At 34.5% G+C, this 24,336-nt stretch overlaps 1 protein-coding gene across 15 annotated transcripts in view; it reads right to left on the bottom strand.

Annotated features, from left to right (window-relative positions):
* Positions 1–24,336, bottom strand: part of LOC308528632 (protein FRA10AC1) — a 33,026-nt gene that overhangs the window by 5,470 nt on the left and 3,220 nt on the right. For 8 of the 15 annotated variants that reach the window (XM_081104342.1, XM_081104344.1, XM_081104343.1 and 5 more), the window contains 10 exons: positions 23,186–23,281; positions 23,009–23,054; positions 20,424–20,500; positions 19,266–19,349; positions 18,633–18,717; positions 14,858–14,903; positions 12,324–12,437; positions 11,197–11,239; positions 8,667–8,785; positions 4,085–4,123 (listed from right to left, as the gene is read on the bottom strand). In XM_081104342.1, the coding sequence (XP_080960468.1) occupies positions 4,085–4,123; positions 8,667–8,785; positions 11,197–11,239; positions 12,324–12,437; positions 14,858–14,903; positions 18,633–18,717; positions 19,266–19,349; positions 20,424–20,500; positions 23,009–23,054; positions 23,186–23,281 (749 nt within the window). The remainder of the gene's footprint in view (positions 1–4,084; positions 4,124–8,666; positions 8,786–11,196; positions 11,240–12,323; positions 12,438–14,857; positions 14,904–18,632; positions 18,718–19,265; positions 19,350–20,423; positions 20,501–23,008; positions 23,055–23,185; positions 23,282–24,336) is intronic. The other 7 variants (XR_013996715.1, XR_013996716.1, XR_013996717.1 and 4 more) reach the window with 1 other exon arrangement.

Genomic DNA, 24,336 nt, shown 5'->3' on the forward strand with positions numbered 1-24,336 from the left:
TTTCTTTACAAATGTATTGTTTCTTTGTCTAAAACTCATAAAAGGTACCTGGTTTGATCATTTCTTTGAACCTCATTTTATAATCTGAACATCGTATTATGACCTCCTATGTGCATATATTCTAATCTTATATCAATTTTACTGTTACTCCAGCCATTAAGAACTTAGGAAAGATATGGGGATGGGTGTGTGTGTGTGTGTGTGTGTGTGTGATTCTCCCCTTTCCCCAACACACCAAAAATAAGTCTCCCACATAGTAGTGGTCTTGCAAATATCTAGTTTCCATATCTACTTCCTTACCCCTTCCCTCCAATCTTTTCATATTTCTCCAAGCTAAACATCCACAGTTCCTTCAACCTTCCTAAGACACAATTTCAATTTGTGTCAACACTGTGGTTGTTTTAGTCTTGGCCTGCTTTAAGTTTTCAATGTTCCCTTTAGAATGTGATGCAAACTGCATACAATTTTCCCTACTTGCTTTGAATAATAAAAGCAGGTCTATCATCTTGATTTTTCTGGATATTATATGATACCTAAATACCTTGGCCTACAGCAGAAGTGGCAAGCCTCCAATTATGACGACAAATCAGTAGATCAGACTTTACAGACTTCATTTTTGATCTGACCAATTTTAGAGACCAAATAGAGAATCTGTTTAATGTGCAGTTTTATCTTGTTATAACAACAATTATAGCTACAGGTTATCAAGGACTTAATTTGTATCAGACACATGATTTATCCATATTTTATCTCATTAGACTGATGATAATCCAACAAAGTCTCTTTATACCCATTTTTACAGATAGGAATGAAACACAGACAGAGCATATCATTTAATGTGGACTTGCATAATGTATCTGCCAAAATGCGCAGAGTGGACTTACATTTGACTCACTGATAAAACAGTTATTAATGATAAAAAACTTGTAAACCTGTGTTTAATCCCAACTACCTGATCATAGGCAATTTATATACAGGCATACCTCATTTTATTGTGCTTTGCTTTATTGTGCTTCACAGATGTTGCATTATTTTACAAACAGAAGGCAAGACTCTCCACCAGCAAAAAGATTACAACTTGCTTTATTGCAATATTTGCTTTATTGTGGTAGTCTGAAACCAAATATGCAATATTTCTGAAATATGCCTGTAAATTCTCTGGGTTTCAGTTCTCTAGTTTGCAAAATGGGATATTAAATGCCCATTATTAATACTAAATGAGATAACGTAACTAAACCACTTGCCATTGTAACTGACGAAGTAGACAATCACCAAATGCAAGTTAAAATTCGTTTCACCCACAGAAATTGGTTTTTTCTTCATGGATTTGGTTTTAGTAATCCCTGTCAAATGGGAGTAAAAGAGTAGCTGAATATTATTTAAATGTAAATGAGTTTCAAACTTGAGTTCTGAAATTGCCAAACCATCTAAGATGGATCACTGACCACATGAGAAGACATCTGGGTTTGGCACACCATACATAATGAGGTACATGTCTCTTACTCAATGTGGTAAATGGCTTTCTGGTTACCAAATGGACAGCCAGGTCACCTTGAGGTGGATAATCTGTTTCTTCAAGAACCAAACTAAGCTACAGATTCTTCACAATATTCTCTCTCTACAACTAGAAGTTTGTCCTACTTCAGAGATAAAGAAACTTAAGGCTATTTCTGGGAAATGGGGGAGGGTCAAGAGGGCTAGAGAGAGAACAGTGGGAGGGAAAAGGAAGAGTAAATGAAAGAATGAAAATAAGTAAGTCAAGACCTTTTAATAATGAAAAATTGGAATTGGAAAAGGACAATGTTTTTTCTTCATTAAATAGGCCTTCACACTTCTCACTGCAATGCACTTATGGAGATGGGTAAAAACCAAAATAAAATTTCCCATTTTAACCTGTGTGATTTTTAAAAACATAGATATTTACATCATCCCAGATAGCATGTCTGAGTCTCATGCCTGACTATGTTCTAGAAACTGTCACTATACATTACCCAATTTAGAAGGAACTGCTGATAAATTTGTATTCACATTGGGAGGAAGAAAATTTTAGTTATTTAAACACTTCAAATATACTGAAATCAAAATTGGTGTTATTTAGGAATGCCTCCACTGATAACTCCCTTTTCATTAAATTTTTAACACCCAATCTCTTAAACTAAATTCCTATTTTGCTATTTTTCTCAGTGCAAAATTTGACTATTAAACACTTAAAAATTCTCCTTAAGAATTACACTAGCCCTGGATGGTGTGGCTCAGTTGGTTGGAGCGTTGTCCCATACAACAGGAGGTGGCAGGTTTTATTCCTGGTCAGGGCATATCCCCAAGTTTCAAGAGGTGGCTGATGGATATTTCTCTCTCACATGGCTCTCTCTCTTTCTCTCTCCCTCTCCTCTCTCTTTTCTTCTCTCCCTCCTCTCCTTCCTTCTCTCCCCCCTTCCTCTTTCTAAAATAATCCATTAAAAAAAAGCGTCAGAGCCCAGCAGTTTAAAAACATAGCTACCCAAGAATTACATATTGAACAAAAAGAATTATACTAAAATGCTAATCATGTTTACATTTGAATGGTGGGAGTTGGAGTAATTACTAAAATTTTTCCTGAGTTTGCACAGTAAACACATATTACTTTAAAATCAGAAAAAAAATTAAAATTTAAGTTTATACATTTCCAAATAAGCCTAGAAATCTTAAATTTCTGAACTTCTATAAAATAAATCCACATATTAAAAAATTGATTAGACATGCTATTGATTTATACTATATTGTTAGGCCCTAAACCTACTGCAAAATCTTTAAGAAATCCAACACTGTATTAGTTGAGATACAAGGATATTGTCTTTATATCACAAATGGATGTCCCCTTTTGTGAACTCACAGGAGATTCTGTTCTCAAAACTCTGCCTGGAAAGTTCTTCGAGTTCTCTTTATCATCAGATATAATTAATCATCCTGCTGGTGGTTTTCTACTTTGGTTTGGTTGTTAGGAAGAACAATGACAAATCCGCGATCTACCTTTCAAGTTATGAAGGACTTTTTGGTAAAAATTTTTCTGTATTAATTTTAGCTTTATTTTGCTATAGTATCTTATTTTTCCATTTTTCTGATGTCACCTTTAAAAAAGTTGTGGCACATATACACAGTGGAATACTATGCAGTTATAAAAAAGAAGGACCTCCTACCCTTTGAGACAACATGGATGGACCTGGAGAGTATTATGCTGAGCAAAATAAGCCAGTCAAAGACAAATATCACATGAACTCAGTTATATGTGGAATCTAATGAACAAAATAAACTGACAAACAGAACAGACCCAGACACATGGAAGCAAGCAACAGAGTGAAGTTTCTCAGAGGGAAGAGAAGCAGGGGGTGAGAAGAGATCAACTTATATATATATATGCATAACCCATGGACACAGACAATACTGTGGTGAAGGCCTGAGGAGGGGATGAAAACTGGGGGGAGAGGGTCAATGGGGGAAAAAATGGGAACATCTAACACTTTCAACAATAAAGATAAATTTTTAAAAATCCTATTGTATATATTTTTGTAAGTCATTGTGAATACTTTTTGGAATGTTGCAGGGAAAAAAATAATAAAACTTGTAGCAAATATTCAATAAATTTGGTTTGATCCAATCTTGTGAAAACCATAGGACTTACTAAAAAACTAACAACCATTTGCTTTCCATGCACAAATCACAAACTTCATTTGATCACTCAAAATTACCAAATGACAGAGATAACTCAGTCCCGTGCAACATAAGCAACATTTCTTAAATCTTAATCCACCTCCAACCCCATCCCTCCATTTCTCTTCCTTCATAATTCATAATGTAAAACTGAAATGTATATCTATTGTATTCATAGAAAATAAATCAATGCTCTCTAATACTTAAATTAAGAAACTTAAGTGTTCTAAATTGGGGAAGAAATCATACACATATGGTCTTTTTCTATGATTTTCTCACATAGTACAAAAACAAAAACTAATTTACATTAGAGCAGGTCATAATTCATGGGAAACCCAAATTGCAAATAACTTGAATCTACATATTTTTATTAAATAAATAAATACTTAATACTTACGGTTTATAGAATCTTCTGATTTCTTTGAGGATGAATGTCCTGAAAAGGAAACAGCATTGTTTTGTTAAGAATCCTCTTGCAGTAGTGCAACAGTCATAGCTGTAACCAGAATTCTTCCCAACAGTCTTTACATTATAGTCTTACAGAAAAGCGGCTCATGGTCTTCCAATCTTTCATGTTCCTTATTCCTTAGACTTACCTCCCTAATTAAAACGTTAGGTTCTTTGCAGGGACAGTTTATGCCTTCATATGGACTGGAATATCTAACACAAAGCTTAAAAAATAATGAATACCTATAAAAACAGTCTCATGTTACTAAAACAAACAAAAAAACACCCCATAGATTCACTACAATAGAACCACTACTTTATACATATGTTGAACATCTGAAAGCTGTTTACAAATAAATACTCATTTTTCAAAATACTTTTCCAAAGATCCTATACAGGTGAGAATTCTCAGTAATTGAAAATCACATGTACAATTATGTCATAAAACTAAAATATTCAGTTCTACAATGGCTATCCAGTGAGTTCTTCCAAAGGAGCGCTACTGAAATGTGTAATAGGGACTTAACCTTACCTGAAGAGTGGGGTGAAGGGTGTCAGGAAAGGCCTTTCAAAGGAACTGAGCTTGGGAATGGGGTGGTGGTGGGAGGGGTAAGGTCCTGAAGTTTCTGTCCAATCAGTCTACCTAAGTTCTGCTCATACCTGCCAAAGCAGACTGGTCCTCAAAGTCAAGCTATTGATCTGTCTTTCTTACACATCCTTTCCATTCACCCAGCCACCTAGCCATTCAATTATCCATCCATCAATTGATCCAAACATCCACTTATGTAACATTTTATGTAACAGTAACCTGAGCTATGGGAATAGATGGGATCATACAGGAGGAACAGAGAGAGAAGGAAGTTCTATAATAGCCTGAGCAATTCCAATATCTAAGGATAAGAACAAGGAGGAACTGTAGTCAAAGAAGATGAGGAGAGGCCAGGAAGACAGAAAGGAAATCAAAAAAGTAGATTGTTTTGAGAAGGAGTATCAACAGTCTAAATGCAGCTGTGATATTAAGCATTTATTAATTGCTATTCAAGTTTGGGCCAAATTAAGGTGGTCTAGCAAGAGAGTATCACATCAAGATCAATCTAGTTTCAGAGCGTTCCAATAAGAAGATAGTAAAGAATACCACATGGTTTTCCTATTAAGTTGTTAAAAAGTCATTTTCTACTTTATATCACCTAAGCTGAAAAAAAAAAAAAGAAAGAACTATATCCTATACTCTCTGCTATCAAAGACACTCTGAATAGATAAGAAAAAGATAATTCAATTCCACTCTGTTTGGTTTTCTTCTCCTGAACTTGCCTGAAACAATGTTCAAAGTCTTTCATTTTCTCATTCCTTATGCCAGTGATGGCAAACCTTTTGAGCTCGGTGTGTCAGCATTTTGAAAAACCCTAACTTAACTCTGGTGCCGTGTCACATATAGAAATTTTTTGATATTTGCAACCATAGTAAAACAAAGACTTCCATTTTTGATAGTTATTTTATATATTTAAATGCCATTTAACAAAGAAAAATCAACCAAAAAAATGAGAAAGTGACATTTAAGCTTAGACCTGAAGGATGAATTAAGATGGGACTGGGAGTTTTAGGAAGAGAGGAAATAGTGTTTATGTAGTCCCTAAATTTAAAAAAGTTTGAAATTTCCAGAAACGAAATGGCTCTATGAGTAAAGTATGAAAGTGAGGTGGAGAGTGGTGAGAAATAAGCCTTGTATATAAGACTAGAGGCCCAGTGCATGAATTCGTACACCAGTGGGGTCCCTCAGACTGGCCTGTGGGATTGGGTCGAAATTGGCTCTCCGACATCTCCTGAGGGGTTCTGGATTGTGAGAGGGCACAGGCCAGGCCGAGGGACCCCGCCAGTACACGATCAGGGCCAGAGAGGGACGTGGGAGGTTGGCCAGCCAGGGACTGCAGGAGGGCACCAGGGCATGTCTAGCCCTTCTCACTCAGTCCCCATCGGCCAGACCCCAGCAACAAGCTAACCTACCAGTCAGAGCATCTGCCCCCCAGTGGTCAGTGCACATCATAGCGACTGGTTGACCGGTCAACTGTCTGCCCCCTGGTGGTCAGTGCACATTATAGCGGGCGGTTGAGCAGCCTTAGCATATCATTAGCATATTACGCTTTGATTGGTTAAACGGATGACCAGACGACCGGACCCTTAGCATATTGGGCTTTTATTATATAGGATTATTTAGAGCCTTTGGGCTTTGTCTAGAATTCTGGTTGTTATCCTAAGAACAAGAGGATATCGTTGCATTATGGCAAACAGATTGGAGAGAAGGTGGGAAGTCAAGACAGTAAAGAAACCAGTAATGAAAACAGAACAGAAGTCTAGATGAGAAAACATGGTAGTTTGAACGAGGGTAGAGAGAACTTGAGAAATATATACCCAGGTAAAGCTGATAGAATTTGGTGACAAGTTAAACTTAAATAATGAAAGGGGGGGAAAAAGGCGGCATCAAGGATAATGCCCAGGTTTCTGATATTATTATTTGGATTAACAGAGATGTCTGCCATCTACTGAAATATGGAACACTGAAGAAAAAATATTTATAAGGAAGATCACATGCATGGTGCAACCCATCTCTGATCCCAAGTATCCAGTTATCTAATTACCTGTTTTGAAGGTAATAAATAAATTTTTACAGGGATCAGTTCTTCTTTAATTGGGAATATGCAGTGATTAACATGGTATCATACTATGATATGAATGCAACAATATTATATAATACAGTAATGAATGCAACAAAATTTTCAAATATTTTACTAGCACATAAGAGTATATAAAATTTTTTAAAAGCTCAAATGATCAACCGAAGGACTTGTATACATGTATATAAGCCAAACCAATGGACATGGACAACAGGGGGATGGGAGCATGAGTTTGTGTGTGGGGGGGAGGTTGGGGGTTAATGGGGGGGATGAGGACACATTTGTAATACCTTAACTAATAATAAAAAAAAAAAAAGCTCAAATGATATTTTCACATTTGTTAATTAACATTTATTTTGAAGTTAATGATTAAGATAGAGACAAAAAGGCATTCTGGTTTGAATACCATTTCTCAATACATTAATAGAATAATAGTATTTTCCTTTCAATCTATCAATTTTACCAAGTCTAAAACTGGGTAATACCATATGCTTACATATAGCATAGTATGCAAGCAGAAGAAGAAAAAAAATACATGTAAGAATGTAACCTAGCTAAAGATCTTCACAGCTGAAGCAAGGGAGCCCTCTCCTGTTCAAGTATTTATTAACATTAGACTGAATCTAACTCAATCTACCATTATCTACCTAATTTAAGTCTGAATACTCTAAGTTATAGCCAATCTGATTCTATTAGGGACTGAAAAAGCAATTAGCAGTAACCTTCATAATAGCTAATTATGTGGCAAGTACCAAGCAAACTGCTTATGTGTATTATCTCATTTCAACTTCTGAACAATTCTATGAGCTAGGTACTATTATCATGACCATTTTACACATGAAGAAATGAAGGCTTAGAAAGCCTAAGGCAATGATGGCAAACCTATGACACGCGTGTCACAGGTGACACGCGAACTCATTTTTTTGGTTGATTTTTCTTTGTTAAATGGCATTTAAATATATAAAATAACTATAAAAAATATAAGTCTTTGTTTTACTATGATTGCAAATACCAAAAAATTTCTATATGTGAAACGGCACCAGAGTTAAGTTAGGGTTTTTCAAAATGCTGACACGCCGAGTTCAAAAGGTTCGCCATCACTGGCCTAAGGATTGCAGAGGAAGAAGTGACAGATTGATTAATTTGAATTTAATAATTATTTACTCAGTGTATGCGCACAGCACCATGCTAGATTCTGATGACACATATCAATCTCTATCATTTCAAGGTCATAAGATAGTGAGAAAATCAGACCATAATTGAAATCATAGTGTTATAATTTTATACTGACTTATAGATTATGTATTATTTTAAAGCAGCAGTAGCCAACCGGTAGTCCGCGGACCACTGGTGGTCCGTGGGGTCCAAAAGGCTGGCGACCGCTGGTTAAAGGAAACCTTTGGAGCAGCAGTCGCCAACCGGTGGTCCGCGGACCCGAAAGGTTGGCGACTGCTGTTTTAAAGTGTTAAAAGTGCCTTTCAGACTACTTGATTCTCCACAATAAGCTCAAGCTGTACAGAGGCTAGATATTAACAACACCCCTACTTACATAAAGAAAGCAAAACTCAAGAAGTTCAGTAACTTGCTCAAGGTAACAAGCCTTTTAAGTGACATATCCAAAAATTAGGCTTTTTGCAAAATATTATACCATCTGCCAAAAATGAATCAAGACCAATCTTATTCCTGAAACTCCTGTAAGTTACTATAAATTCGTATCTAAATTCTCCAATCAGATTCCTTTCAACAACTATAAAACAGAATTCTAAACGTATTCACCAATTACATTCTACATTTGAAACCTATGGAAGATCACACTTCATTTTCAGAAATATGAGTAGGTATCGTATCCTAGTTCCCCTTTACCTTTGTCCTTTTTCTTAGAGGTCCCTTCTGCAGAAGATAATCTGGATTTTTTATGTGGTGACTCTTCACAATCTTTTTTGATTCTGTCCTTCCTTTTTTTGGACTTAACTTCTTTTCTCCTTTATGTTGAACAATATAAAATTAAAGTTAACTTTTTCAACTGACCTTTACAAAAATTAAAACCAATGAGAGAAAAAAAATAAGTTAAAGTACTTCCTTAAATGAGACTGTAAGTATTTTAGGTTAGTATATTATTTAGAACAATTCTGTAAGATAATAATGCCTGAAAATTCTGGAACAAAAATTATTGTTTATAAGTTCTATATCCAAACCTAGTAAATATAAATCATAGTTTTACTGATTTCCTTCTTTTTATATTCTATTTAGCTATTTAAAAGAAAATTACAACTCTCATTTCTCTTCAAATAATTCATATCTACCTACACCTTGAAAAACAATATAACAAAAAGAATCCACTGGTGATAGTTCAACCAATAAACAGAAAATTCTCTTAAGAATTAAAGAATATACAGAATGGGGCAAAAGTAGGTTTACAGTTGTTTGAATGGAAAACAATGCAACAATAAATATACAAGAATAAACTCTGTTTCATGTACTCACAACTGTAAACCTACTTTTGCCACACCCTTTAGTAAAACTATTATAGAATGAGGGTGGAAGGACGTATTGTTAACTCATATGTCTACTTTAGACCATTTATCCTTTAACTGCTGTAGCTTTATTTCTTTGAGGCCAGGTTTACAAGGTTATCGCTTCTCGGCCTTTTGGCTAAGATCAAGTGTAGGTTTACAAGGTTATCGGTACCATTGTTGTCAAGCAATTGATTTTAATTGGTGAAAAAAAGCAATATTTTATAGGAAAAGGTGAGAATGCTGAAACTTAGACAGAGAAAGGAAGATGAAGAGACAACGGAGATCATTACTTTTAAGAAACTTATTAGACTTTCCAAAAATTAAGGTTCTTATGCCAAATGTTATATAATACTATTTAAGACAGTAATAATTTTTTACTTCTCATAAGAATCATTGCAAGTTTGAAACTAAGTTTGAAAGTTAAGGTCAAACAGAAGCCTTTGGTATTGTTCAGTATCATTGATACTGAGGGAAAATAATGGTTTACCAGGGGTGGGCAAACTTTTTGACTCGAGGGCCACAATGGGTTCTTAAACTGGACCGGAGGGCCGGAACAAAAGCATGGATGGAGTGTTTGTGTGAACTAATATAAATTCAAAGTAAGCATCATTACATAAAAGGGTACGGTCTTTTTTTTTTTTAGTTTTATTCATTTCAAACGGGCCATAGTTTGCCCACGGCTGGTTTAGGCTATTCAAGTAATCTAAAAATTCTGTTAATTTTAAAAATTAAAAAAAAATTAATTATGTAGCCCTGGCCGGTTTGGCTCAGTGAATAGAGCGCTGGTTTATGGACTGAAGGGTCCCGGGTTCAATTCCAGTCAAGGGCACATGCCCGGGTTGCGGGCTCAATCCCCAGTAGGGGGCGTGCAGGAGGCAGATGATCAGTGATTCTTTCATCATTGACGGTTCTCTCTCTCTCCCTTCCTTTCTGAAATCAATAAAAATCTATTTTAAAAAAAATATTATGTAATATTTATTTTTAATATTTAATCGCTAAAATATTAGGTAGGGCACATTTATAATATAGCTGATTTTAAAATTAATATGCTAACTTTGATATTTTATAAAATTGTAGAATATTACTCTTAGACTTTCAATTGTTATTCAGAACATGAGGCCTGACCACCACAATCCTGAGAGGTCACACTGATTTTGTCTGAACATCTTCAATGCCAGGGACTCCACTATGTTTAACTTACCATATGCCAGGCACTGTGTCAAGCACTTTACATGCACTTTTGTGTAATCCCCATAATAACCTTAGTATCCTAATTTTTAGAGGTGATAAAATTGAGTCTTGCAGAGGTTAAGTAGCATGCTCGTGAAGATGACTAGAAAGTGGAGTAGCTGAGAGGAATACACATGGGTCTGATTTCAAAGCCCATGATCTTATATCGACTGCACATTGCAGAAAACTGATAACCCTCCCCTACTCAATATGCAGACACATTCTAGTTCATTCGGTAGAAACCTGATTTTAACATAGAGGTTTATAATCCTTTGCTATGAATGACAAACTCCAATTAAAACACAGTTTAAATGAGACATAAGAATCACATTACGAAGATCTGCTTTATAATACAGTTTCTAAGAATATCATGGTATCTGAACATTGAATCCAAACTAAAAATTCTAGGATCTATCTACCATCCTGAACAAGCCTTCACATTTAAAACTGGTTGGCTAGATTAAGGCACCATGAATTTCCATCCCAGTTCTCTCGTTTATGTGGCCATAAAGTGATGCCGATATTCTATGTAATCAACTAATTAAACCATCACCCCTTCAAATCTACATTTAAACATTCGGTGCAGATAAGTGACTATGTCCAAAACTACTAAACCTTAAAAATAGTATTTTAAAAGATAATATTACCTGTGATGAAAATTTAATTTAAAGGAACATTCTTGGCATAATCCTAAAAAAGGGAAAAAAGTCACACTGCTGAATGTGAATAACTGCACTGCTACTCTACCTTTAGTATCATAAATTCTCATTTTCCCTTATATTCTTTACGATGAGAGGAAACAAATAATCTGAAAAAGCAATACAATTCTTTCCATATTATATATATATAATAAAAATAATATTAGAATGCTTGAGGAATTAAAATTCTAATATTACTTCAGAAAAACGCACCCTCAATTTATTCTAAAAGCAATAGGCAGCATTAATGTGTATCTCACATCAAAGATATCTGATAACAATAGTGAAATGCTCTAGGAGTTTTCAAATGGAAGAGGGCTGTTCAAAAAGTTCTACAATTGTGGCCTCTTGTTTTGTCTTCACCTCAGTTCAGACTAGTTGACTTTCCTCATGAGCAAGCACTTCTAGGAGGAACTCAGAAACCAGTCTGTACTGGTATGCATTCGGTAGCATATGGGGAAATTTATGACTTCTTTCTGGAGTAGGCAGAACGCTCTGAAGGCACCTTATTTAGGTCCTAGAGAAGGCTGCTGATATGATGAAGAGAAGCTGACATAATACCAGCTTAGGAGGGAAAAAAAAATGAATAACAGATTCTAAAACATGTATATTAAGAGAAACTACTATATTCTGGGGTGTAACCCTAAGCTTTTAAGACTGATATAAAGAACAATTATGCCTTCCTAAAGCTTTTTCTTTATTGACACAGAGAGTGTATTTATTATTATCCCCACCACAACAATAGCTATCAACTAATGTGAGATTGTACATTGCCTTTTCTGATACAATGCATTTCACTCTGCATTGGTGACATTCTCAAGTTAATGAGAAGAGGTCTTCACTTTACCAATGGCATTACATTTAACATTAGAACTGTTTCACCCAAATGTCACCAGATTGCTGAGAATACAAAATTGTTTGGCTCAAACACTGTGATTTTGGGAAGCTCTGAGAAAAAGGGCACTTACAGGAAGAAACATTAAAATTTTGAATTGAGTTTTAAATTAGTCCATACATTTTAAAATCTAAATTATTAGATAAACTTTGAAGAAATGAATCATCTAGAGTCAACTTACTTAATTTAACAAGTGCATTTCTCTTTTCACCATGCTCAACATAACCAAAATTAACTTCCCAACTCTTTAAGTTGTCTTTGTTATCACAATATTTATTTCCACAGAAAAACTGGCCTGCAAAAAAGGAAGTAATTATTAGCTATGATAGTTGTGACAATATTCTATGTAATCTGGTATTATTGCTGAAATTTACTCTTAACATACATAAATTCTTAGTTCTACAAAGAAGCATTAATAAGCAACTGACCACAATAATTATAATATGTTCAACAAATGTGTATACAAATATCAATTTAAAAAGCTGAAAGAACTGTTTTAAAAAAAATCAGTCCTAGCTGGTTTGGCTCAGTGGATAGAGCACTGGCCTGGGGACTGAAGGGTCCCAGGTTCGATTCCAGTCAAAGGCACATGCCCGGGTTGCGGGCTCAATCCCCAGTAGGGGACGTGCAGGAGGCAGGCGATCAATGATTCTCTCCCATCATTGATGTTTCTAACTCTCTCTTCCTCTCCCTTCCTCTCTGAAATCAATAAAATATATATTTTTTAAAAATCAGTCACAGCCATGGCCAGTGTGGCTCAGTTGGTTGGAGTGTCTTCCCATGCACCAAAAGGTTATGGGTTCAATTCCCAGTCAGGGCGCATACCGAGGTTGTGGGTTCAATTGCCGGTTGGGGTGCGTGTGGCAGGCAACAGATCAATATTTCTCTCTCTAAAATCAATTTTTAAAAATTGATTTAAAAAAATCAGTCACAGAACTTTTACTCAATAGATAGACTGTTTATATTTACAGAGAGAGTTTTAGTGTCCCTGTTAGGGAATCTTATACTTTGGAAAATGGTAATACTGAAAGAGTATATATACTCACTAATACCCTAAAAGAATAAATATATTTTCCAAAGTACATGCACATACATCTGGGTGAATCCTTTTCAATATTTAATAATATCATTACAATAGATATTTTTAAGTATTAACATAATGGCATTTATTTTAGGTATCAGCATAAAATGGCATTAAAAGCATATTTAAAAATCCTAGCACTTTGAGATGAAGTAGACAAAATAAGTAATCAAATCCAATGCTCTAAATTTTAGAATCACTTGACACTAAAATCAATACCACATTATCATATCCATTGTACATTAAAACCTTCTGCAAAAAAGAACTAATACTGATGATCCAAGAAGGGGAGGGCGGAAAGAAACTCAAAGATTATTAACTTTGACAGAAAAAAAAAAAACAAGATCAAACTTTTATTTGTACAAACAAATAAAAACTTGTATCTTAATAATTGGCACCAGCAGGAACCTGAACTTTTCATAAAAATTAAATTATCAAAATGAATTTTGAAAATTATCAATCCAAAAGGCTGATAACTTTTCTAAATTGGCATTTTTACTTCTTTCAAAAGAATACTTTATTCTGTACATGTTCAGTAATGGTTCTATTGTTAAAACAGCAACAAAAATTGTACCTTTATAAATCATAGCAAAAGCGTTCTCTCCCCTTCCCAACTAATCTTTTCTTCAGTTAATTTAATTTCAAGAATGTCCATCAGGTTTTTAAAAGTAGCATTATTTACCATCATATGAAAATTCTATTCAATGAAAGTACAAACATTTTTAAATGTGATAGACATTTCAATATATCTCACTGTTTTAGGTGAAAATAAACTAAAATGTGATATCAAGAAAAGCTTAAAAAGCTTTAAACTTAATTCCTACTACTTAATTGCATGTCCAATTTCACACCTGTCATAGACATTCAAATTTACAGAAGATGTATATAAACCACCTTGATGGCATAAATGTTTACTCATTTAAAATGTAACCTTTATGTTCAGTTATAAATTTTTTAAGTTATTAATTTAAAATTATTTCCTAAATGCTCCTCTGAAGTTTTCAGAGCATTAACATTAATTTTTATTGGAATTAAAAATGCAATTATCGATAGAGAATTTTATAGCATGACAGTGTAGCGATATTAAGTATTCAGAAAAATTTTGTGAATAGATTACAATGCATGAAAAAAGCATTTACTGACTATCTATACCAAATGTCTGTTCTTTTGTTGTAAGAGTAAATATTTGGGCTCAATCTCAGTGACTCCTCAAAAGAAGAACTAGCCTGTCCAAAATTTTATTAGGCTCAAAATGATACTTAATTTCTACTTTCAAAATGTTGATTTGATTGGAATACAGTAATACCAACTCATTATTCCAAAAATTGACAAAGAGAAAAAGTCAAGTATTCACCAGTTGATATTTAACTTTAGAGTTAAATAACTCTAAACATTTTCTACTTATCCTCAATTGAATATTCTAAAAGCAAAAATTCTAAAGGTAAAAATCTAAAGCATTAATTATTTTGACCTCTGCTAGTAATACATCATAAGTATACCTTCTTTAATTTTACTTTTGTGGGTAATTATTCACTGTATACATTAGGAATAATCTTACCCAATGACATCAACTCAATAATATAACAAAATAACCTTATCTTATTAAAATATAAAATTTTAAAGAAAAGAATTACCTTTTCCTGAAATTACTTCTTTTTCTACTCTCCACCTAAATCCAAACTGACAAGAGAAAACATTACATTTATGCCAGAGTAAACTGAAACATTATTTAAATTATATATAAATCTAAACCCAGAGCCAACAATTGAAATAATGATATTTATTAACCTAAAAATAAAACTAATTCCCATTATCATAGTTTTTTCTCTCCTTATGGGATTCCAGGTACTTAAAAATACATTTGAACAATTACCAATTTATCTATTAAGGAACAATCTTCTTTACTTTTAAAAGTTATAGATGCCAGGCCAAAAGATATCTGAATTAATTATGTGTGTGTGTATAGATGTATAGATAGATAGATAGATAGATAGATAGATAGATAGATAGATAGATAGATATCTCCTATGACCAACAGAAAACAGAAAAAGAGGTTATGGTACAGTAAAGAAGCAATATACTACAGTGCAAACGTGTGCAGCTTTTGGAGTCACACTGTTTAGGTTTACTTCTTAGCTCTACCACTTAACAGCTATTTAATCTACTTGTTCCTGTTTACTCATTTGTAAAGTAGAAGTAATACAAGTGTCTACCTTTTTGGGTTAAGAGGTTTAAATAATACATATAAAGTAGTTAGAATTGTACCTGGTACATATTATACCACCGGTTAGCACACTATGGCCCAAAGGCCTGCTGCCTATTGTTATAAAGATTTACTGAAACACAGCCACACCATTCATTGATATGGCTCTTTTCCCACTACAACAGTATAGTCATAACCAGGAAAGAGTAATGGTACCAGTCTGGAGCCCTAAAGCAGAAAGATGTTAAACGTTCCTCCAGATTCCTAAACACAACTTTGTTTTTTGACTAAAAATGATTTTTCTCCACTGCCTTTTAAGATCTTGCACATTCACAAGCTAATTTACCATAATTCTAGTAATGGTGTAGTTTTCTACTCTGTTTACTTTTATAATAGTTAAAAGTTCAGTTCCAGAATTATGCAGACCCAAAGCAAGCTCTAACATTTGTTAAACAGTTCTGTGACCTTGGGAAAGTAACTTAACTTCTCAGTCTAGTCTATTTCCTTATTATAAAAATCCTAATCTCACAGGTTGTTGTATTATTTTTTTAAATCATCTATTATTTGAATTAGGCAATTTTGTTGTTGTTGTTGTTTGTTAACCCTCACCTGAGGATATTTTCTCCATTGATTTTCAGAGAGAGTGGAAGGAAGGGGGAGAGACAGAGAAATATTGATGTGAGAGAGACACATCAATTGGTTGCCTGCCCTGACCCAGGGATGTAGCCTGCAACCCAGGTACACGCCCTTGACCAGAATGAAATCCAAGACCCTTCAGTCAGTGGGACAATGCTCCAACCACTGAGCCAAACCGGCTAAGGCAGGCAATTTTGTATTTCAAGTAAAAGAGGGCACAACATCTTTCAAAATATTCTGATTAAAACCCAAAGAAAATAATATTTTCCCAGTCCAAGAAAAGAGAAATAAAAAGTTCGAAATAACTGTATTTTTAAACCCACACATGTATGTGAGGATTGCTTTCCATCCAACATATATTGGGATGTCTACTGAAGCACAAATGTGTAATGTACTAGTTTCCAAACTTTTTCTTTCATTCATTAATCTATTCAACAAGTAATTATTAAGCAACTACTTATTGGGCTTAGCACTCTACTGAAGATAGAGAGTGGTTATTAAAAGCGTCTGTCACCACGAAGGTGACAATTGCAAATTTCCTCATATGAAAGATTTAGAGGTTTTGTCTCGATATGTCTTTACATTCTTTCCTGAAGATATAAATTTTCCTGCTGATACACTGGATTAAACACTGGAGTTACTCAGGGCTTGGTGCTGAGCCTCTTCTTCTCACTCTACCTTCTAGCACAAAGTGCTCACACATGCAAGCAATAAGAGAAAAGGGTCCTAACTTCCTGACAACTCAAGGTTCGATGCCATCTGCTTGGCTTGAACTCCTAGTTCATTTATGCCAATGTTCTTGGGGAATGCTTGTTGTTCTCAGCTAAATCTAATCCTCACTGATGCAATGATCTAACCAAATTCTCAATGATGAAAGGAAAGAAGCAACAAAGAAGGAAATGGAGGTGTGGGACAAAGGTTGGAATTCACTAAAAATACCCTAACTAACTACTATACATGGTAGGCACTGAGCTAGGAGCTGGTTAATTAAAAAATGAATAAAACACTGTCTTTGGGTAAATAAAACTGTGAGGAAATGCATTCTAGCAAAGAAATCAAAAGTACTACTCTGTCTCCAACACCTCAAACATGGTATGCCAAAACACAGTCATTATCTTCCCCCCCAAAAAAAGATACCTTCCTATGTGTGGGGCAAAGGGTAGATGGGAAATCTCTGTATCTTCCCCTCATTTTGGCTAACTTAAAACTGCTCTAAAAAAAAATAAAGTACTTTTTAAAAAAGATCCCCCTCCCTCCATATTTCCTATTTCTCTAGTATTCACACCCAAAATATGCGAGTTGTGTCTGATTTCTTTTTGCACTAACCCTTGTTCTTACTCTTCATCATGTTCTAAGAGGAAAATATAATTTGTTATAAGATTATCCTCTCTAAAGTATGATTTCCAGTAATATACTGTGGAGAATACAAATATTTAATTATTTACTAAGTATACATTCTTCCCTTAACTGGACTATAGGTTTGGTATTTTATTTTATTTTTTTGAAGGGCAGACACCATGTGTTAATCCACAATACCCAGCCTAGTCCTCAATAATAAATACTGAAAAACAATCAACAAATGAGTCACAATCGAAAAAGCTGCTTCATTATGTGCTGTTAGAAAGACCTATGTTTCACATTCAACTTGAAGTGTAGAAACTTTCAAGAAACTCCAACTGCTGTGGTGCTTTTGGATTTGATATGGCAATAACTAGTACAGAGATAAGAGTAATTCACATGAAACTGAGGAAGTCTTTGGGATACACCGAGTGCATAGGTTAGAAAAATGGACACTGCTATTATCTATAAGAATATTGTGAAGCAACCCACATGTTAAAGGTGCTACTGAAAAATTAAACCAACCACGGTTCTGAGATTTAACTATTTAGATGAAACCAAAATCCTTATAATAAATTTAAAACAGCTTTTTAAACAGGTTGTCTTTCTTAATATAAATGTATGCAATCCAAACATAAAGATTTATGCAACATTCCCTCCCCTGCCATTTCAAATTGAGATCATATGTTCTTGGGTCACCTTCGATAGCTACAAATGTGAAATATGAGATAGGAATAAAAATCCCTTTAATATTAACTAAAATAAGATGTAAAGTGGGAATGAAAATCTGCCATTACTAATTAGCTGATAAATTAATTTTACTGGAATAGACATTTCTGTAACAAAAGATGAGCATCTGCCTCTTTATAAATGATAATCAATTTGGAAAAAATAGTCAATTTCATCTGTGAAACAAGACATCATTCTGCAGTGTCAAATTATTCATTATAATCACGAGAGGCTCTAGAGTCAATATGAAAACAGGATCCAGTAGCCACTTGTGTTTAATTTTAGATTTGTTTGCCTCAGCTCACAAAGAAGCACCCTTGACTAAGAGGCCCTTTGTAAGTTCCACAGCTGCAGAGTTAAATGGTCCAAATGATACTTTGTAGATACAGGGCACTTTAGACTAGAATCTCATCTTTAAAAGAATGAGGGGGTAAGACAGTATAATAAAAAGTAACGCTCTACTTTTATAAGAACCTTCTTATAGAAACATTTGGAAGGCATACCTTATTTTCTTTGTATCTACTGAGATCTGCTATGCAGTATTCCTTGAATAATTTATCATAGTATTTCTTTGCAAGTCTTTTCTCCCTAGATTCATAAAAATATATAAATCTTCTTTTAGAAATTTAACCATAGTTTGCTACTTGGAAGCAATGTCAAATAAATAATGCATATGATATAAATATTAATGTTATAAAAGAGGACTATTACTTACACGTGCATAGAATTCTGAATATGAACTACTATAACTGCTCTTTCAGGAAGGGAATCTAGAAGACTGACAGTCAGACATGAGAAAGAGCCTTACTCTTCACTTTTTAGCCTTTGTAATGTTTGGATTTTTAGGACCATTTTCAGGTATTACTTTTTTTCCAAAATATTTTAAAATTTTAAAAAGAAGCATTTTACAGGGCAACAAAATCATTTCTTAAATGTTTTTCTTTTTTTTTTTTTTTTTAAGACAAACTCAAGCAATGAGAAGTCAGTTAAAATTGGTAAAAGTTACCAAAAGAACCAAACTAGATTCAGTAATCTGAAGCATGGTTTTATGTCCTCAATTCAGATTTGTTCTATACAGGGTAAGAGAGACAGAATAAAAGCATTTGATGCATTATGTGTGAGGTGACTAAAATTACCAATTCATGTCCACTTCGTCCTCCTCATTCCAGAGGAATCTATGATTTTCTCGTATAACATCCATGTCTGTCTTGTCATTTTCCCTGGAAAATAAAACTATTTCAATCTAATATAAACACTGAATTAGTCAAATTTAGGAGGTTAACAGTTTGTGAGGCTTTTGAAGACCTAAGTAAAAATAAAATACACAAAGATAAAGACAATTTTATGTGTATGCATATATGTACATATATTTGTAAAAATTATTTCAGTACTTTTCAAATGCACTATAAAGGGTGCTACTACAGAAGCAATTTAAATGGATAAGAAACTCATCCATCTCTGGCACTGATTGCAATTATACACACGGTGTTAAATAACCAAAGCTAGAATGAGAAATCTGAGTAAACATTAAATGGACAAGGGAAAATGTATGAAAATAACTTTCAGAAAATAAAAAAATGTCAACAACACTACCCTATTGAGATCTAGTTTTAAAATTATATGAAGAGTTTTCCATTCCTCATTTTACTATAGCTTCCTAGGAAGACAGTAAGGAAGAGAGTTGAAGGGTATAATTTTTCCGGATGCTAACAGTATAGGTTTGTAAAACCAGGGATTATAGGGGAGTACAGGCCAAACTGAGAGGGAGGTAAGTTTGGGATAGATGATATGGTATGAAGTGTTTTAGGGGTCTCCCAATTCAGAAAATTGTTAAGTCAGAGGGAAAAACCCATACAAAACCAAGAGGCTCTCAAGAGAAGAGCCCCAAATATAGGAAGCAATTTCACGTGTGGGAAATATTAGAGTGAGGTTTCTTGTTTTCCCTACCTTTAAAAAAGCAATCCCAAACACTGAGGTTTAAAAAGTTCAAAGATCCTCAAAAAAACCCAAAAACCTACATACTCAGGTACATGTGTATTCCTCACAATCTGTTATTGCCAGGGGCAGATCTAGCTCTGCAGGCTGCCTGTTACTAGAAAAATGGGGTTCATGAGAAGCTACTTAGCTAGAAGCTATGGATGGTCTCTCCACTTTATGATAAAACAGAGGAAAGCAGAGGAAAATTATAGAATGGAAACAGAGGAAAACTATAGAACCAGAAGACATAGTAGCTACAGGTCTTAAAAAGATCCCCACTCTCCCCTCTAATTCTATGTAAACTTCATGACACTTACCCCAATCGCCTGAAATCTTCTTTTTTGCCACCATAATATAAAATATAGTCATTTACAAACTTTGCATGCCTTTGATACTGAAATGCAAAAAATTAAGGATTTCATTTAAGAGTTGTTTTTGTCCATGACATATTAGTGAGTAGAAATAAAAAGCATAGTATGCTTTTTTAATATGTAAATATATACTATACAATGCTTATAAATTCAAAGATAGAAAAAGGTAAATATTAGACTATTACATATGAACATTATAGAAAACAGGGACTTTCACTTTCTACTGAATACTGTTTATATTGTTTTAAACTTTTCTCCAGCACATACTACTCATGATAAAACATCTCTCTACCGGTGAAAAAGAAAGTTTCCTCTTCTATTGCTAAACTACATATAGCCTCACACCACCACTCATTTTACTCATCAATATGAAAAATTGTAAGTTAAGGAGTACAAAAATTAAAGGTAAGGAGAATTTACCTTTCACTATTATAAAATATAACTTAGCTATTTTAGTAATAATAAAACTTCTAAAAATAGAAGATGCAACTTCTATAATATTAGACCCTAACATTAGGCTTTCAAAAAACAGTAAATATAATAAATAAGATGTTATTTTTTATACCTTTTTTTAAAAAAATATGTATTTTTATTGATTTTTTTACAGAGAGGAAGGGAGAGGGATAGAGAGTTAGAAACATCGATGAGAGAAACATCGATCAGCTGCCTCCTGCACATCTCCTACTGGGGATGTGCCCGCAACCAAGGTACATGCCCTTGGCTGGAATCAAACCCAGGAACCTTCAGTCTGCAGGCCGACACTCTATCCACTGAGCAAAACCAGTCAGGGCTTTTATACCCTTTTTTAATATTCAAAGAACCCACAGTCATGTTTATTTTTAGTGCAGTATAACAAGATATATGAGGTTAAAGCTTAATGGTACTCTCTAGAACAGGGGTCCTCAAACTACGGCCCGCGGGCCACATGCAAATACAAATATTGTATTTGTTCCCGTTTTGTTTTTTTACTTCAAAATAAGATATGTGCAGTGTGCATAGGAATTTGTTCATAGTTGTTTTTTTTTAAACTATAGTCCGGCCCTCCAACGGTCTGAGGGACAGTGAACTGGCCCCGTTTAAAAAGTTTGAGGACCGCCGAAACCGGTTTGGCTCAGTGGATAGAGCGTCGGCCTGCGGACTGAAGGGTCCCAGGTTCGATTCCGGTCAAGGGCATGTACCTGGGTTGCGGGCATATCCCCAGTAGGAGATGTGCAGGAGGCAGCTGATCGATGTTTCTCTCTCATCGATGTTTCTAACTCTATCTCTCTCCCTTCCTCTCTGTAAAAAATCAATAAAATATATTAAAAAAAAAAAAAAGTTTGAGGACCCCTGTTCTAGAAGTGAACATACACATATAGATCTTACTGCATCTATAATACTATTTGTGACTACATCCTATTATATTAAAGACTAGAGGCCCGGTGCACGAAAATGGTGTGTGTGTGGGGGGAATCCCTCTACACCCAGCCTGCACCCTCTCACAGTTTAGGAGCCCTTGGGGGATGTCCCCACAGGGAGCGGGCCTACACCATCAGTTGGACATCCTTAGCATTGCTGCAGAGGGGGTAGAGGCTCCCACCACCGCCTCTGCATCGTGAGCCCGGCTTCTGGCTGAGGAGCGCTCCCCCTGTGGACCACCAGGGGGCAGCTCCTGCATTGAGCATCTGCCTCCTGGTGGTCAGTGCATGTCATAGCGACTGGTCGTTCTGCTGTTCAGCTGATTTGCATATTAGCCTTTTATTATATAGGATAGTGACTTAATTGATCACAATGTGTTCTAATAGAGTATCAAATCAGAATATACTTCCAAAACTGCAAACAAAACAGTTAACATGTCAGAAAAGAAAAAAGAGAAGAGTCAAATATCTGGAGATATGAGTTCTAGCTCTTGGTCTCTCACTCATGGCTCATGTGACCTTAGCAAGTCATTTAAATCTTTTAGAACTAGGATCAGCAAACATTTTTTGTAAATATGTGGGCCATATGGTCTCTGTTGCAACTGCACAGTCCTGCCATTCTAGTATGAAAGAAGGCACAGATAACATCTAAACGAATGAGCATAGCTGTGGTTCTAAAAATCTATTTCCAAAACAGGTGGCAGGTGGAGCTTTTCTTCCAGGAAGATGGAGTAGACAAAGATATACTTTTAAATACTATTTTACAAAGACCTTAACTACCCAAGAAGGGGTAGGAAGAGAATGAATTAAAATGAGAGAGAAGACAAGCATAGTATAAAAATGAGAAATGTTGTGAGCATGGCAAAACAGGTTAGAAAAAATATTTGCAAGCTCATTAACTTTGTAAACATATTTTTGGAACATGGGGAATATGTTTTATTATTTTTGTCTCTCAATTTTTTTTATATACAATATTAGAGAGAGAAAAAGAACTGTACTCAAAAGGAGAAATGACAAAATTCAATAAACACTTTAAAAGTAAAATAATAATCTGGCTTTATAAAATTTTATAAAATAAAAAAGATTTTAAAATATTCTATTTGTTCTAAAAACCTAGAAATATAAAAAGGATACAGCATCCATAGCTATGAGATGAAACCTTCTATTTCTTGCTTCTTCCCTGTTAAGACAAATTTTATTTTAAGCAAATTCCAATGTCTATATTCTAATTAATATATTCAGATCTTCAAGTCCCCGAGCTTACAAAAACATCTTAAATCAAACAAAGTAATTTATGTTGAAATACTATACCTATCCAGCAATTCTTCTGCAACCTGTTTATGGACCACCTTCCCATGTTTTTCTTTCTGAAAGGGCTTTTGGAGCAGTAAATCATCTTCAGTGGTCCTGGTTTATTAAGAAAAATTATTAAGAGTTTATTTTTCTCAAAGGGTTTCTTGTTTCTTTTTAACTTCACAATTGGAACATGTTTTAAAGAATTTAAGTCTTAACTTAAAAAGACTCACTGATCTTTAATGATACATTTTATGTTTCCTTACATGTCCTAATTAATATCTTAACTTTCTTTTATACCTATAAAATGGAGATGAAACTAACAAATGTATGAGTCCTGGGGTCTGACCCACAAGGTTCCTGGGTTCAAATTCTGGCTCTGTCATTCACAATCTTTTTTTTAAAAAAATATATATTTTATTGATTTTTTACAGAGAGGAAGGGAGAGGGATAGAGAGTTAGAAACATCGATCAGCTGCCTCCTACTGGGGATGTGCCTGCAACCAAGGTACATGCCCTTGACTGGAATCGAGCCTAGGACCTTTCAGTCCGCAGGCCGACGCTCTATCCACTGAGCCAAACCGGTCAGGGCTCATTCACTATCTTAATCTTAAATAAAACTAAGTTACTTAAGTTTTTTGTGCCACAATTTCCCTGTTTGTAAAGTAGAGATATCGAAGTTTTGGGGAACTGATAATATGAAAAAAAGGATTGGTTATAGGTAATAGAGACTATAATGGTTAGCCCTAGTTAGGTAGGTATATGTAACCCTAGAGCAGAGAAGATTATCTAACTAGATTTGCTCAAATTCTATTCTTACAAAGTAATATTTTTGAATGAAAAATCTCAAAAAATGGAAAGCACCATAAAATGTAATTTGTTCTAATTCTTTCTATTCTTTTGGTTATCCACGAAGACTTGAATACCCAACAAAAATATTCAGTCTCAATTAGTATGTCTAATATATTGCTCACAGTGTAAAATAATAAACCAATTTTTATAAATTTGACTAGTCAATCAGTCAACTACTCCTAAGTTACTAGATAAAATCAAGTTTCTAAGCACTAGAATCTAAAAACCACACCCCTAATAGCAATCCCACCAAGATGTAGTAGCTTCCATAAGGCCCCGGCTTTATCTGCTGACACATCTTGTCCCTTCCAAGTCAA

The sequence above is a fragment of the Myotis nattereri genome, assembly GCF_964212035.1.
Source record: "Myotis nattereri genome assembly, chromosome: 13".
Lineage (NCBI taxonomy): Eukaryota > Metazoa > Chordata > Mammalia > Chiroptera > Vespertilionidae > Myotis > Myotis nattereri.